The sequence below is a fragment of the Marmota flaviventris genome, chromosome 2 (genome assembly GCF_047511675.1).
Source record: "Marmota flaviventris isolate mMarFla1 chromosome 2, mMarFla1.hap1, whole genome shotgun sequence".
NCBI lineage: Eukaryota > Metazoa > Chordata > Mammalia > Rodentia > Sciuridae > Marmota > Marmota flaviventris.
The window spans coordinates 195,387,666-195,403,543 of NC_092499.1; the positions used below are offsets into that span (position 1 = coordinate 195,387,666).

Here is a 15,878-nt window from a genome sequence, read left to right on the forward strand (position 1 = left end):
ATAGTGAAGGCGGTCAACACTGCCCCTGTCCTGCTGGGCACACCTGGACCGATGGCTAACCAAGTCCTGCTCCAAGGATCAGTGCCAAGGGCTGAGACCCCTGGCATCTTCGCTTTCTCCTCTGCATGTGGTGAAAAGCCGGGAGACCTTTCCTCTCCCAGTTCTTTCTAGGCCCTTAGCCACGCTGGGCACCCTTTCCCAGGTGTGGAACCACCCATGAGCTCAAGGATCTCACCTCCCTTTGAAGATCCCTCCCCGCTTCCCCAATTTCATTCAAAATCTGCTCTGAATAATTATCTGGGATTGCAATTAATGTGACTGCATTTTGAGACCTGAGAATACATGTTTTTCTTTCCTTCCTTCCTTTCTTTTTTTTTTTTTTTTTTTTGGTTGTTGTAGTTGGACACAATACCTTTATTTTATTTATTTATTTTTATGTGGTGCTGAGGATCGAACCCAGGGCCTCGCATATGCTAGGCGAGTGCTCTACCGCTGAGCCACAACCCAGCCCCTTTTTTTCTTCCTTTAAAATTTATTTATTTATTTTTGTGGTTTTGGTGATGGAGACCAGGGCCTCTTGCATGCTGGGCAAGTGCTCTGACACTGAGCTGCACCCCCAGGGTGCAGTTTTCTTTGGGGGAGTTGTGTTCTACTGCAGTTGATGAGAAGGCAGAATAACGTGGGGAAAATGTGTTAACGGGGAATTATTCGGCTCAGGTTGATTAACTTAATGAAATACCACGCATGTTTTCAAAGTATCCACTCTTGTTCAACCTGGGTGAACATTAACGTGTGCTTTTTGAATTTTGTAAAGGAAGCCATTGTCAGGGATGGGCTTTTTGATGCCAAAGCCGCAAAACCGCAACAATCCTCCTCTTAGGATCTTGAATGCTGTGCAGTGAGCAGAGAATTCCCCTTCCCAGGCTTCCCTCCCTGAAACTCAGAGCATCAGTCTTATTTAAAACAGATTTTGCCATTTTGGGGGTCATGCAGTCTTGTTAACAGAAGCGAAGTTATTCCAGTTCTCTAAGGGTGTGTTTTCTCTTTTCCAATATTCAGTTTCACTTACTACAAATCAGTGGTGAACTGATCTGTTGTTTGATGAAAAAAAACAAACCCTGAAAAAAATCTCACATGCAAATGGCACTGTTATCTTCCCCAGAGCCTTGCCCCCTGCTGGGGTGTTACCCTTCTTCATCATTTTGGGCACTGGAAGCTGGCAAGACTATTATCTATTTATTTAAAAGCCTCTGTTGGATATGAGCTTGATACATTTAAACTTTGGTCTTTTTTTTTTTTTTTCCCCCTTTCAGTGTTTTAAACAAGAGCAACAGGAAGGAATCGTGTATTTATAATGATACTTTTCAAGCCTGTGCTCGTTTTCAAATAAGTCTTTTCTTGGGATGTGGGGAATGCAGACCACTGTTTGAATATGAAAATTTCCCCTTTAAACCTCTGAACTCTGCTGGGTCTGCGGAGGTGTTTTAACATCAACCCCAGGAAATGTACACAGGGTGCAGAATTTACAACTCATCACTGTCACAGTTAGATTAGAGAGTGAGTTAAAGAGTAATACATTAACCAGGGCTAGTGCGTGGAGGTTGTTGTTGGAGATCTACAAAAGCCATCAGTGTCCCCCCCCCACACAATGGAAAATGGAGGAAGAACTGGAGCTGTTTGGCATCAAAAAATAGGCCCCACATACTAGCACCCTGGAATTTTTAAGAAGGAACATTTTTGTTGGTAGGCTGTTCTGCGGTTTGAATTGTCATTGGCTTGTTTCAATTCAAGGGAAACATCTGGTTTCTCCCTGCAATGTAGACAAACTGCTCTTATTCTGAAGCTGTCATCCATGAAAGGCCTGGGGTGGACTCGGTGGATTTGCTTATGAAAGGCTTGGGGTCGCCTCTGTAGAAACAAATAGCTCCAGTAAGTGGAAGTTTGCTGCCCATAATAAACTGCCCGCAAGGCCACTCGGGTGAAGTGGCGAAAGCTGGAAGGGATGAATTTATTGGAAGACATTTAGTGATTTGGGATGTGGCGGGGAAAGAACTTTCCACTTTTGCAAAAATCTCGTACCCAACTTTTAGGTAGTTGCAAACCTAGAGCCTAGAAATGGGGGCTGGGATCTTAGGGGACCCAAAAGGGAGAAATGCAGGGTTCTCCCGGGATAGGGCCATGTCTTCCTGGGTACTTTAAAAAGAGGTTGCAGGGTGCTGTTACTTTCCTTGCTGACCCGCTGTATAATTTGCAGGGCCCTTGGGGTTTGTTTTTTTTTTTTTTTTTAATGAAAACAGTAGAGCATGCCCAGCATCAGAGTACCCAGGAAAACAGTCCTGCATCTTAGGAGGCTCTCAGGGAGGTAGGATTAAAAAAAAAAAAAAAAAGTAGGAGTGCTTGTGTCTGCTGAGTGCAGTATTTTTTTCCCAGCTCAGTGGGCTGCAGGGAGAGCTGGCTATCTTTTGAGATCTGTAACAATCACTGTGAAAGTGTTATTTTTTTCTTTCTCCACAGACTTTGTTAGGAAGATAGGAAGCTCTGCCAGATGGCTTCTCTGTATCTTGTTATCTTGTTCTTCTTCCTCTTTTTTGTAAGAACTTTTATTGAAGACTCAGAAAGGTGGTTGATGGAAGGTCAGATAGTGCGTGTTTGTGGCCCTTCACATAATCTGAAGTTTTTTTTTTCATTCTGGGAGCGGATCCCAGATAAGAGTATGCAGCTCTTCCTCACATCTAACCTGGGCCCCTCTCTCCTCCGATTGTCTTTCTCCCTACCAGACTGCGCCTTCCCCCCTACCAGACTGCGCCTTCCCTACCCCAGCCCAGGAGTCCTTAGATGGCCATGTTTCATTGAGATGCGCTCTGCCACTGAGCCCTGAATTACGTATTTTTGATGACAAGGAAATGGCACCGTGAGATGGGAAGTCCAGATTTATTTCACCAAGCATCCTGCATTGGTGAAATCAAGTGGGAGCCTGGAAGTCTCTCTGCGTTGAAGCTGTAAAGCTGAGACTCACTCCCCTCCCCTGGATGCTAATGATCAAACCCAGCTCAGCAGCACCAGTGGCCTGGTGGTGGTGTGGCTCCCCTGGCCCCCGAGATGGAGGGGAGGTCTTTGGCTGTTGGGCAGGAATGGCTGGAGTGTTCACATGAAGGATCGGCCTGCTGGGGTGACTCACAAACTGCTCTGCAAACACGGTGGATTAAAGGGTTTTTTGTTGAGGTAGAACAGATGGACAGAGGGAGGCACAGTTCAAATTAACTGATCGTAAATCAGGCCTCTGTTGTAGAAGGGGAAAAATCTGGGCCTGGTCACTGAAAAAAACCTGAGCTTATTATTTTTTTCTTCTTAGAAAACAACCTCATGCTTACGGTAAAAAATGAAGAATTTAGGGCGCTGGGCTGTGGCTCAGTGGTAGAGAGTACGCCTTGCACGTGGGAGGCTCTGGGTTCCATCCTCAGCAACCACATAAAAATAAATAAAGATAACTGTGTCCATCTACAACTAAATATATATATATATTTTAAATGAAGAATTTAGAAAATATCTATGCCAGAGGGGGGTTTAGATCCTGCATCTCCAGGATCATGACCAGGCCTTTCCGGAGAGGCCTCCTGATTTTGTTCTCTGTCCTGCTCACGGATGGACAGATACATGAGCAGTTGTCGTTTAGCCAGAGCTAAAACCTGTGCTTGCCTTCAAGTTAACTTGTAACGCAGTCCCCAGGATCTGAACCCAGGTGTGGTTGTTCAGAAAGGCCAGCAGCCTAAATTTAACTCATAAACCCCAAAGACAATGTGTAAATTTGTGTTTGGGAAAGTTGGGGCAGGCTCAGGTGAGGGGAACTTCATTGGCGCTGAGGGCCAGGTTGAATTTATGACCTTCCTCCAAGCAGAGCCTCCTGAGCCCACCGGAAAGAAGGCTGGGTCCCTGCCCGCTCCCGTGGCTGCCCCCTAGTGGAGCCAGAGAAGGTTGCTCAGTCAGTCAAAGAGTTCTCTCTACCTACCCCTCTTCCAGGGCCCTCAGCTCTGCAGACTATTCCTCCCTTTCCACCCAGGTTGCATCAGAAGTGTCACATTGTGGCCAGTGTGCAGGGGGAGGGGTCTACAGGGGTTGCTGTGGTGTGGGCCAGTTGAAAACTTTCCCTGTCATTATTCTCTAAACAGTATGACGTATTTACATGGTATGAGCACCCTAAGTAATCTAGAGTGATTATTCAAAATAATGAGAGATGTGGATGTGCTCAGCTTCTATGCAATGTATAAGGGACTTGAAACCCCCCCCCCCCCTCCCCCCGAGTTTGGCTTCCACGGGGGTCCTGGAACTGATGCCCTGCAGATGCAGCTGTACTGTTTGGATTAGGGCCCGCTGGCCAGCCTCTCTGTAAATGTATTGACCAAAGCCTGAGACAATGAAACTTGAGGCCTGTGGGTCTCCCTGGTGTTCCCCGGGCTCAGCCACTGGATGGGGTCAGCAACAATTTTAGGAAATGAGGCACCACTCTGTGCTAGAGGCTCTCCTAGTAGGGTGAGTTTGAGAGCTGTGCACCGGCAGTCCCAAGATCTTTCTAGAAGCCATAATATCTGTGTGTAGAACTTGTGGTGGCAGCCCTGCTTATGGTTCACATAACCAGGTTGAATAAAATGCCAGGATTGTTTAGAATCAAACTCTGTGGCTATTATTGCAGAGAGTCATTTGAACTGACATCTGAATGCTTTGAAAAATGTCTGTGGTCATAAACCACTTAAAATATGCACCATTAATGAAAACATAGAGCCGTGCACACAGATTATTCCAGCATGTCTTTCAGTTCTCTGTGAAGTGACCGGAATTCAAGCGGGAGATGCTGGTGAGCGCCAGCTACTGTGGACAGCAGGTGTGCCGAGGGCACAGTGATCATGGTCCCCAGGCATGGTTTTGCTCAGGGGCATTTTGTTTTTGACGTTTGCTTATTATTTTTTCTCTGTGTCTCAGCTAAACATCTGCAAAGTAAACAGGACACCAGTAACTGGTGAAGATTTTATGGTGTTGTTTCCTTGTATGAGAATCTGACCAGACAGAAGGTCCGCTTCCTCTGTGGTGTGCTCACAGGGTGCTGGACCGTCCGGCTCAGGTCAGCCCTTGCACCTCTTTTCTTGCTATTCCCTACTTGCCACAAACCCCTCCACGAGAACCCCAGCCGTTAGCCACGGGCATGCTGCATACATGTGCACCCTTCTCTCATCTCTCAGGCTGGATTTTTATCAGTTCCCAGTAACACCGTGTCCTTCACATGGCTAATTCTGGCCCCAACTCTCCTGCAAAGGATTGTGGACACCCCCTTCCAAGCCCCAGCTCGCTCATTTGCTGTTTCTGCCCTCGAGAGTGTGAGTTCCGTGGACCCTCGGCCCTCAGAGCACCTGGTATACAGCAGGCATTTAGTAAACGGGCCTTCTCTGTGCTGGGCACTGGCCTCCCGAGCCCCCCAGCACACTGGACTCCCTGCACTGCTGTTGTCACGTGCGTCTGGCTGTCACTAGACCTAGATCTTGGTTGGCAGCCACGGTTGGCCGTGGCCGCATTCAGCTCCTTGTTTGTTTTTGTAGAGCCTGAGGGCAAAGAATGTTTTTCACATTTTAAAATGTGAAATGTAAATGTGCAAAAGGGTCAGAGCCCTTTGGGAAAAGAGCTGTGGGAGGGGTTGAGGGCATCGCCTCCTGGCCCGCAGCCTGGACTCCTCACCGTCTGGCCCTGACCACTGCACATGTGGTCACTCTGAGCTCGGCCACGGGCTGGGGAGCTACGAAGACCATCTTTTATCTTTAACCCCAGGACACAGCACTTATGAATCAATTTTGAGTTGACCTGAACTTGTGGGTTTTTCTGTCAGGAAGCTGGAGACGAGACCGTCCCCTGATGGTGACCACAGGGTAAAAAGGCGCTGGCAGTGTGTATATTAGTGTTTAGCACAGCGTTAGTGTGTGATATTAGCTTTGATTGTTGATTCAGATAAGCATTTAATAAAAATCATGTAGTCCGATCATCATCGTAGCCAAAGTGTATAGCAATTGTCCATTAAAAAGTAAATCAGGGCTGGGGTTGTGGCTCAGTGGTAAAGCGCTTGCCTAGCACGTGTGAGGAACTGGGTTCGATTCTCAGCACCATATATAAGTAAATGAATAAAGGTTCGTCAACATCTTAAAGAAATTAAAAAAAGGAAATCAGTCATTTTGGTTTAGCTTTTTTTTTTTTTTTGAGGGGGGCTGCTGGTGTTGTTGAAAATTAAAATTTCACTTTTTCTCCTGGATCTGACTCTTAATTTTGTCCCTCTGCCTTTAAAAAAAATTCTATTAGTCGTTGATGGACCTTTTATTTAAATATTTATATGTGGTGCTGGGAATTGAATCCAGTGCCTCACACATCCTAGGCAAGAACTCTACCACTGAGCCACAATCCCAGCTCCCCCTTTTATTTAAAAAAAAGTTATATTTAAAACATTTTTTAGTTGTCGATAGACCTTTATTTTATTTATTTATATGTGGTGCTGAGACTTGAACCCAGTGCCTCACACATGCTACCCTGAGCCTCAGCCCCAGTCCCTTTTCCTTTCCCTTTTGAGGCAAAAATAGAATCCCTTGTAGCTACCTGGGAAGTCTCAGTCCCTGTTAAGACAGGTGGTCTTTCTGGAAGGACATGAGTTATTTCAGTGCCCTGTGAGGTAGGACCCAGTGTCTGTCTCTGCAGCAGGGACCCTTTTCTTGGGGAGCCAGGAGATGCTACTGGAGGGTGCCGTGCATCAGGGCACCTCCTGTGCCCCTGGAAGGCTCCAAGAGCGATGGAGCTGTGTTGAAATGCACTGTGGCAGTGATGTGTTGGCCTGTTGCTTTGCAGGGACAATGAAGGTGAAGAGTTCCAGCATCCAAGTGGGAGATCTCATCATCGTTGAAAAGGTGAGCGGGGCTGGACGCTCGTCCTGGGCTGGTCTGCGGGGTGAGCGCGTTGCACAGGGAGTCCGCGGTCGTGTGCGTATCGGGCAGACAAATTGAATGATGCTTTTTGGATTCTATCCAGTGTCTTTGCTTGGGAGAAAAATCTCTTTGCCATGAGATAAACAAAATATTTTTTTCAAGGTTTATGTGAATTGGGTAGAAAGAAATTCTGCTTATGAAATGTACAGCCATAGCCAGGCACAGTGATGCACGCATGTGATCCCAGCTACTGGGAGACAGAGGCAGGAGGATCACAAGTTCAAGGCCAACCTGGGCTACTGAGTGAGACCCGTCTCAAAATAAAAGTGAAATAACTGGGAAGGCAGCTCAGTGGTAGAGTGCTTGCCTCACATGTAGGAGGCCCCAAGTTTGATTCTCAGTACTGGGGGTGGGGAGGGGAAACTCAAACACCCCTACAAGTACAGGTTTTGATGTCCTTTTTTCATGTTTATTATTTGGGCTTTAAAATTTTTTTATTCAAATAAAATCTTCCAGCTAAGTGTGGTGGCGCACACTTATAATCCCAGTGGCTTGGGAGGCTGAGGCAAGAGGATCATGAGTTCAAAGCCAGCCTCAGCGATTTATCAAGGCCTTAAACAACTCAGTGAGACCCTGTCCCTAAATAAAATATGAAAAAGGGCTGGGGATGTGGCTCAGTGGTTAAGGCCCCTGGGATCAATCCCTGGTACAAAATAAAATACAAATAAAAAGTACGTAAATAAAATCTTCCCTTTAAGTTTGCTTGATACTTAGAAATACTTATCTAATCATCCTTTTGAGCAATATCAGCTTGCATTTTCTGACTCACACATTGTACCTGCCAACCATTTTATGAGGTCAGGGGTGAAGTTTAACATGCGAACAGTAAAATGTCCAAAAATGCATTTTTAAAAATAGCCCTGTTAATGTTTGTTGCCTCAGCAAACACATCTCTTTTTACTATGTGTGTCTGGAAGGTGTGAGATTTTTGGGGTGGCCCTGGAGAATCTTGGAATAATATTTGATTAGAGAAGGATTTCGTGTTACCTCGTTTCTGTAGGAACTGAACTATGCCCTTTTAAAAGGATGAAATCCAAGAACTCAAGGTCGATTGAGGGGAGTGGAACTCAGAGCCGCGTGTTGTCAGACGCTCTTCTGTTGGTAGCTCCGTGGGGGCTGCTATCAGTTTCCTCTTTGTTTCAAGAAAGGCTTTTGTCCATTCTTACCCTTCCACTTTCCTATTAAAATCCCGCTAAAAGCCAGACATCGCTCTGGGGATGGGTAGAGGCAGAAGGGTGAGCTGGGTGTCCCCGGGGTGTCTGTGGACACCTGGAGGAGCGCCAGCCTCGGAGCGGCTTCGGCCCACGCCTTGGCTGGGGTTCCAGTGGGTGCTGGTTGCATCTGCAGGAAAACGGGGAGCTTCCTTCCTGAGATGGGATTTTATTAGGGGCGTGTAAAGCACCAGCAGCCCGCCATTGTCCTCAGATCCCAAACAAAATGACCCTCCAAATTTGTCTTTGACAAAAGCAGAAACTTCAAAGAGGGGTGGGCTTCGGTTGGCCTCCTGCCTCGGGGTGGCTGGAGACCCCGTCCGTGGCTGCCCACCATGACAGTCTTCCTTTTCCTACCACAGAACCAGCGGGTCCCTGCTGACATGATCTTCCTGAGGACATCAGAAAAAAATGGTAAACATCTGAGATCAATGTGGAACGTAACCGTTAACCTTTCAGTGGTAATTTGGCAAAATAATCATTTGAAAATGCAGCCGAGGTGTAGATATCATTTTGGAGCCCTGAAGGTGAATCAAAAACCTCTTCATAGTAGAGCAGTCTTTTAAAATGGAAAGTGTTCATTATTAGATTTTTGTCATTAAAATGGTAGTTGGAGCCCTGATGACTGACATCTGGTGAAGCCACGCCCACAACAGAGCCACACCCACAAGCCTTGATTTTCACCCCCCACCCCGCTTTCTGGGCTGTGTTAGGCTCAACTTCAGGAGTCGGTGGACAGGAAGTGTGTTGAACAGAGGCAGACAGGAATTTTTCTCATGGAAGGCGACACCAGTGGCTGTGTGAGATGGGCGGATACAGAAACTGGGAAGGGGCAGGCACGTTTTCTGCAGTGGCTTCCTCTGCTCCTATTCACTGTTTACTGCAGTGAATCTCAAGCCTCCACGGCCCTCACCTGTGGCAGTTACTCCCTAGCAGGCTGCCTGCCTGCCTTTTTATTTAAGTTGTTCTAAGGAAACAAGCCCCGCCCCAATCTGGCCCAATTGGAGATGTTTGAACATCTGAAAAATGGGCATTCATATTCCTTTAAGATTGTTGCAAACTATTTAATTATGAATTGACTGAAAGTAAAGGTAAAAATTCATACTAATAATATTTATGTAACCGGGAGAGGGGACAGAATGCACTAGGTGAAAACAGTCTTTTAAAAACTGCAGCAGTTAGCCTTGAATTGGTTCTTGGGTCCTGCTCATTGAAGACAGCCGGTGGCTTAGGGCCAGATGCGCCCCGGCCACCTTCCACAGTGATGGGAGTTCTGCTGCAGGGGGTCTCGGTCTGCACTGCAGAGTCAGCAGGGCGAGCACACACCTGATGGCCTTCACCTCCCTGGGTGCTGGCACTGTGACTGTCTCACTTTCTACACAGGGGACAGGTTCAGAGAGGGCACATTCCTTCTTAGGACAGGAAGCCAGTGAGCAGCATAGCTGGGATCTGTCCCTGATGGTCTGGTTCCTGAGGAAGGGGTCATAACCCCTCCCAGCATGGCCTCAGGGCTAGCCACCCTGTGCCAGCCACTGGACCATTACTGAGTCCTTACAATAAGCTGTGAAGGCAGGTTCTTCTCATTTTTAAAATGAGGACATATTGTGGTTTAGCTAGGTCAGTGAACTAGCAGCACACACACGTAGTCCCAGAGACTCAGGAGGCTGAGGCAGGAGAATCGCAAATTTGAGGCTGGCCTCTGCAACTTAGTGAGATTTCGTCTCAAAATAAACAGTAAAAAGCACTGGGGGTGTGGCTCAGTGGTAAAGTGTCTCTGGGTTCAATCCTCAGTACTAAAGCAAAAAAAAAAAAAAAAGAAGAAAAAGAAACTAGATTCACGGGGAGAGAATGGTGGCATAAGGGCTTGAACCCAGATCTTTGTCTCAGAGCTTATGGAGGAAGTGGGAAGGAAGGTATTTATTTTCTCTTTGGGTCATTGGCCATCAAACGGCCATTTTTGTAAGGAGCTGCTTAGAACGGCCAAGGAAGGATTCTTGGGTTTTGAGTAACTGGACAGTCCCCAACTTCCCTCCACAGGGTCTTGCTTCTTGCGGACGGATCAGCTGGATGGGGAGACGGACTGGAAGCTGCGGCTGCCTGTGGCCGGCACACAGAGGCTCCCCACGGCCGCCGTGAGTAGCTTTCCCTACAGAAGTGCTCGCGGCCACCAGGTCATAGGAGGGCTCTCAAGCTCAGATGCCCTCCAGGGCCAACAGGGGACGTCAGATGTGCATGGGGGTTGGCGGGGGACTGTGGGATCCCAGAGAACTTCCACGGCTCCTCAGTTCCCTCCCGTGTGGCCGTGCCCAGGGCAGATTCCACAGGCAGGACCCGAGCTCCGTCTGGGGTGGCTCAGAGTCGCAGGAGAGCTGGACAAGCTGCCCGGCAGAACATTAAAGGGAAATCAGAGCGTGTCATTCCCCTGCTCAGGGGCCCCACACCATCCGTCTGCATGGTGCTCGTCTCTGACCTTGCCCTCTGCCCCTCTCCACTGCCCACTGGCCTCTTGGTCAAGCATGCCTCTTCCTTGGACATCTGCCCTTGCCGTTTGCTCCCCAGAAACCCTCTTACCTCAGGTCTGCCTGGCCCGGTATATCCAGCATGCCATGTAGGTGTCATATACATGCCATGTAGGTGTCACATAGATGGCATGTAGGTGTCACATAGGTGTCGTGTAGGTGTCCTGCACAAGTGTCTTATTTTCTGGCCATTTTCCCCTGGCATTCCCATTCCACCCACCTCCAGGCTGACTCCCTGTGAGCAGCTGCTCCTGGTGACCCTGCTGTACCCCCAGTGCATGGGACAGTGGGTGCTGACAGATGGCCACAGTATTGGCCAAATGTGATTTAAATGCCCAGAGGTTGACTTGCCCACCGGCGTTCTGGAAGGGTTAAGAACTTGTCCTGTGTTCCTGTCACGTGGATTGATGCCGTCTAGTGGGAAGGGAGCAGGCAGGCCAAAGTTTTGGGTCTTAGTACAGTTAACGTAACCATAAACATGGCACCGCACTGGTGGTTTTTCATGGCTAATAAAAAAATGAGGTAGCACCCTTCATAACTGGTTTTTATTGGAGGGGGGTTCTGAGGATTAAACCCAGGGGCACTACATTCTCAGTCCTTTTTTTTAAAAAAAGTATTTTTTAAGTTGTCAATGGACCTTTATTTTATTTATTTATATGTGGTGCTGAGAATCCAACCCAGTGCCTCACACATGCTAGGCAAGCACTCTGCCACTGAGTCACAGTCCCAGCCTTCCTCAGCACTTTTTGGAGACAGGATTTCACTTAGGCCTTGCTGAATTGCTGAGTCTGGCCTTGAAGTTGTGATCCTCCTGCCTTAGCCTCCCAAGTGACTGGGATTATGGGCATGCACCACCGTGCCTGGCATGACTGTTAATTTTTAAACCAGGAATTCTAGAAGAGTGAGTTTTTAAGTACAGTGGAGGATCCCCCCAAAACAGTCATGAGATGGAGCCAATTTAAGGCTGGATTCAGACTTTGGGTATGTGTTTTACTTCCTGGTGAGAGTTCTTCAAATAAAGGATTCCCATTCTCAGAATGATTGAAGGTCTCTGTTCCGGGGCCCAGAAGCACAGGTGCCTGCGTATTTTGCTGCGTAGAGTTGTGTTTGCTAGTGTGCTTTGGAAGCAGCTCCCAGTTTATAATCACCCGCTTTGACCCTCGTCCTGGGCTGGGGCTCAGAGGAAGAGAAGATCTGCTGTCCCCGCTGTCAGGGGACACTTGGCCTGAGTGGCCCTCAGGGGTCTCAGTGGGAAGCAGCATTCTAATAAAGCTGAGATTAAGAGAATTATATGAAAAGTTTACCTGAGTGATACACAAATACATTCTTTTCATTATTATTAACTGTGCGTATGGAAAGATCTGGAAGGAAAAGTGAGAAGAGGCTCATGGCCTGACCCCAGCTTTTATCTTTTCCCAGAGGGGGGGGTCATGTGATGCAGGTGGTGGTCCTTTCAGACCCTTCTCAACAGTTAGTATGCCGACTATTTGCAGGAAGTGGCTTACACAGATGGATCTCTACTGCTGTGTGAGGTTTCCTCCCTCCAGGTTTAATGTGTCTCTGGGCTTTTTCTTATCAGTTCTCTAACACGTATGCTTAGGGCGCTTCCTAGTTTTCGGGAGCCTGGGCCTTGCCTGAGGGCTGGCCCCGGGCCTCAACTCCAGACCCCTGTTGCTGAGTGCTTTTGTTGTTCCCAGTTTGCCTGATGGTTTTTGAAAGAGAACCCAGAGATCAGAAACCCAGGTTTTTCACGTGAATCCGCACATGCTAATGTGGATAGCTCACTAAAAATGTAACACATACCCTCATTCTTTTTCGATTCCAAGACATGTGGAGATCGTAGTGTATCCATTTTCTATCCCTTAATATTTTTAGTCAATTTTATGTTTAGAATCGGGTGTCTTGGTTTGTTTTTGTTTTGAATACTGGGAATTGAACCCAGGTGCACTTTGCCACTGAACCACATCCCCAGTCCCTTAAAAAAAAATTTAAAACAGAGACTCCCTAAGTTGTTTAGGGCCTCACTAAGTTACCGAGGCGTGAAGTCCTCCTGCCTCAGCCTCCTGAGTTGCTGGGATTATAGGTGTGCGGCACCATGCCCAACTGGTCTCTTGTTTTTGAAGTAGGAGAATAGAAGAATCTAATAGGAGAATCCTTGCTTCCTTTTTCCTATAAGAATTAGGTCAAGTGTAGGAGAGGTAAAAAGAAACTGGTGAGGGGCCATGGTGTGTCTCGTTGGTAAAGCGCCTGCCTGGCGTGCACAAGGCCCTGGGTTGGAGCCTCAGCACTGCAAAATGGGACGATAGATAGATAGATAGATACATACATACATACATAGATGGATGAAGCTTTTTAAATGGCAGGACTGGGCCATGCCAGAACCGGCTGGTGGCAGGAGCTGCCCTTTTTCGGGAGTCAGCTGTGGTAGCTCACCTGGACCTCTGCAGGGCCAGGATGCCCTCTGCCCGCAGGGCCTGGCTTGGCGGGCTGTGTTCAGGGTCAGCAATAATGGTTTTGGAAGAACTTTGTTAAATGGAAGAGGAGGTGAGAAGAGGCAGGAAAGGAGGCGAGGAGAGGAGACAAAGCAGATAAAGAGGTGAGGGGGGAGCTGGGTACAGTGACAGGGGGGATGGCCTGAGGGTCCCCTGCTCAGACTCTGTCCTCGGTGGCGGCTGCTGAGAGCTGTCTCCCACACGGTGTCCCCGTGTCTTGAGTCCCTGCCGTCAGTTCTTTTGGACACACACCCAGAAGTAGAATTGCCGCGTCCCGTGGGGATTCTGTATTTAATTCTTAGAAGAAGCCCCTGCTGTCCTCCACAGCGGCTTTACTGCCCCAAGTCCTCACCAGCCGCGCACCAGGGTCTAGTCCCCCTGCCTCCTTATTTTTTAATTTTTAACTGTTTTTGTGGCGGTCCTCTAGTGACTGCGAGGTATTCATATTTTCTTGAAAGGGCCTCCTTCCCAGGACCTTGTACACAAGTGGCGCCTAATTGTTTCTTGGGTGAGCAAGTGTTTTATTGGCATGAGCAAGTCTCATTGGTCAGAGCTCAGCAGAGGGGCACTTGCCCACGACAGAGGTGCTCATGGCTCTGCAGCATCTCTGGCACCATGGGGCCTGGAAGTGCTGGGCAGACGCAGGTCGTAGGGTGTCACTGGGCTCTCAGCGGGCTTTGGGGTGTTGGACGTAGTGACCCCTGCACTAACTTCACAGAGGCGTTTCCTCATCTTTCTACCCGCCCTGTGATTTTGAGAGCCTGTTGGCTGGGTTTGGGAAACACAGTGGTTCTGGAAAGAGAGTGCGTGCCTCCTGAAACCCGGACCCCGTGCTGACCTCTGTTTTAATCCTACCACATCCCCCCCCTGTTGAACAGGACCTTCTCCAGATTCGATCCTACGTGTATGCAGAAGAGCCAAGCATCGATATTCACAACTTCGCGGGGACTTTTACCAGAGTAAGTCAGCTTGCTGTAACGGAGCTCCCATCCTGGAGTGTGCTTGAGCTGGGGCTTGTGGAGGAGGCCCTGGGAGGAGGCCCTGGGAGGAGGCCCGAGGAGGAGGCCTGCAGAGGAGGCCAGCGGAGATGCTTTGATGGATCTTTGCCAGAGTGTGGTTTTATTCAGGGCCGGCCTGAGATTTCCTAACAGCAGCCCCACCTTGAAAGCAGAGGGATCTTTTCTCAGTAAGGTTGACAGGCCAGAATTCTCTCCCAGCCTTAGAACGGCGTGAATGACGTAGAGCCGAGTGTGGAGTGATTAATGTCACTGATGCCCCTGTCCCCTCCAGGTGGGTCCCAGTCCTCCTCTTCATACAAGTCCTGGCTGCCACTCTTGGACCTTTCAGAATACTTGCTAATCTTGGATCTAGGTTATTTGAGGATATGAGACAGTAGATTATAGAACCCCAGCTGCCCTGTCTCTGGTCTCTTTCTCTAAGCCTCAGCCTGGCCGGCACAGAGCCTGAGTAGTGGCTGTTGCACTTTAGACCTCTCCTTGTGCAGTAATTCTTTAGTGTTGGAAATCTCCACTCTTTATGTCACAGAACAGCTTTCACACACATTTCCATGAGAGATGAAAACTCTGGTGTGGCAGTGGACAGGCCTGGCCCCCTCCCCCGGCTGAGCTGTGGGCTTCCCGCCTGTGGCCTCCGGATTCATGGGGGGCCCTTCTCCTTGCCTAGAGCAGGGCAGGCTGGAAGCCGTAAGGCCCCTGTTTGGTCATCACCCTGTACCAGCGGGTTCTACAGCCACAGTTTCAACACATCATGCATCAGAAACATTCCAGAAAACTCTAGATAGGGCAGAGGGGTGGGAGGGGAAGGGAAGGGGGATGGGGTTAGAAATGATGCTGGAACTTGGTGGACATCATTACCCTAAGTACAGGTGTGAAACACAAATCGGTGTGAAGATAGTTTGTATACAACCAGAGAAATGAAAACCTATGCTCTGTACGTGGAATAAGAATTGTAATGCATTCTGCTGTCAGATATATAAAAAATGTTTTTAAAAAGTTCCATAAAAAAACTGTGCCTGTGTGGAGCGTGTAGAGACCTTTGTTGTTGTCGTGAGCACCACAGCCATTCACACAGCACTAGGACTGTGCTCGTGTTCTAAGTCACCTAGAGATGACGGGACTGTACGGGAGACGTGCGCAGGACTTGGCTTCCCTGGGGTCCTGGCACCAGACCCCACAGAGACCGAGGGACACTAGTAGACAAACACGGGTCTGTGTGGTCTCTTCCAGGAAGACAGTGACCCGTCCATCAGCGAGAGCCTGAGCATCGAGAACACGCTGTGGGCTGGCACGGTCGTGGCCTCAGGTGAGACCGCGTGGCGGGGATCGCGCTGGCGTTAGAACGGTCACCTGGCGGTGGGAAAGCCAGGTGCCGGTGGGGTGCAGTTTCCCCCGAGTTCTGGCATCTCTGGGGAGCCTCACTGACATCTCATGTGGCCGGGACGCGTACAGACGCCTAGAGGGGAGGCCACCGTGGCCTGCGGACTGCGGTGTTCCCTTCTTGCCGCTTCCGTTGCCGTTTCTAGTCTGTGCCAGAGATCGAGTGAGCCTGGCCCGTGTGGCCGGAAGTTGTGTGCGTGGGGACAGCTGCCCATGTTGGTGTGTGTGTGGGAAAGTGCACTGGGGAGGGGCC

At 48.8% G+C, this 15,878-nt stretch overlaps 1 protein-coding gene across 1 annotated transcript in view; it reads left to right on the forward strand.

Annotated features, from left to right (window-relative positions):
- Positions 1–15,878, forward strand: part of Atp9a (ATPase phospholipid transporting 9A (putative)) — a 121,051-nt gene that overhangs the window by 43,906 nt on the left and 61,267 nt on the right. The window contains exons 5-9 of the mRNA XM_027946392.2: positions 6,871–6,929; positions 8,581–8,632; positions 10,256–10,350; positions 14,108–14,188; positions 15,476–15,551. Of these exons, the coding sequence (XP_027802193.2) occupies positions 6,871–6,929; positions 8,581–8,632; positions 10,256–10,350; positions 14,108–14,188; positions 15,476–15,551 (363 nt within the window). The remainder of the gene's footprint in view (positions 1–6,870; positions 6,930–8,580; positions 8,633–10,255; positions 10,351–14,107; positions 14,189–15,475; positions 15,552–15,878) is intronic.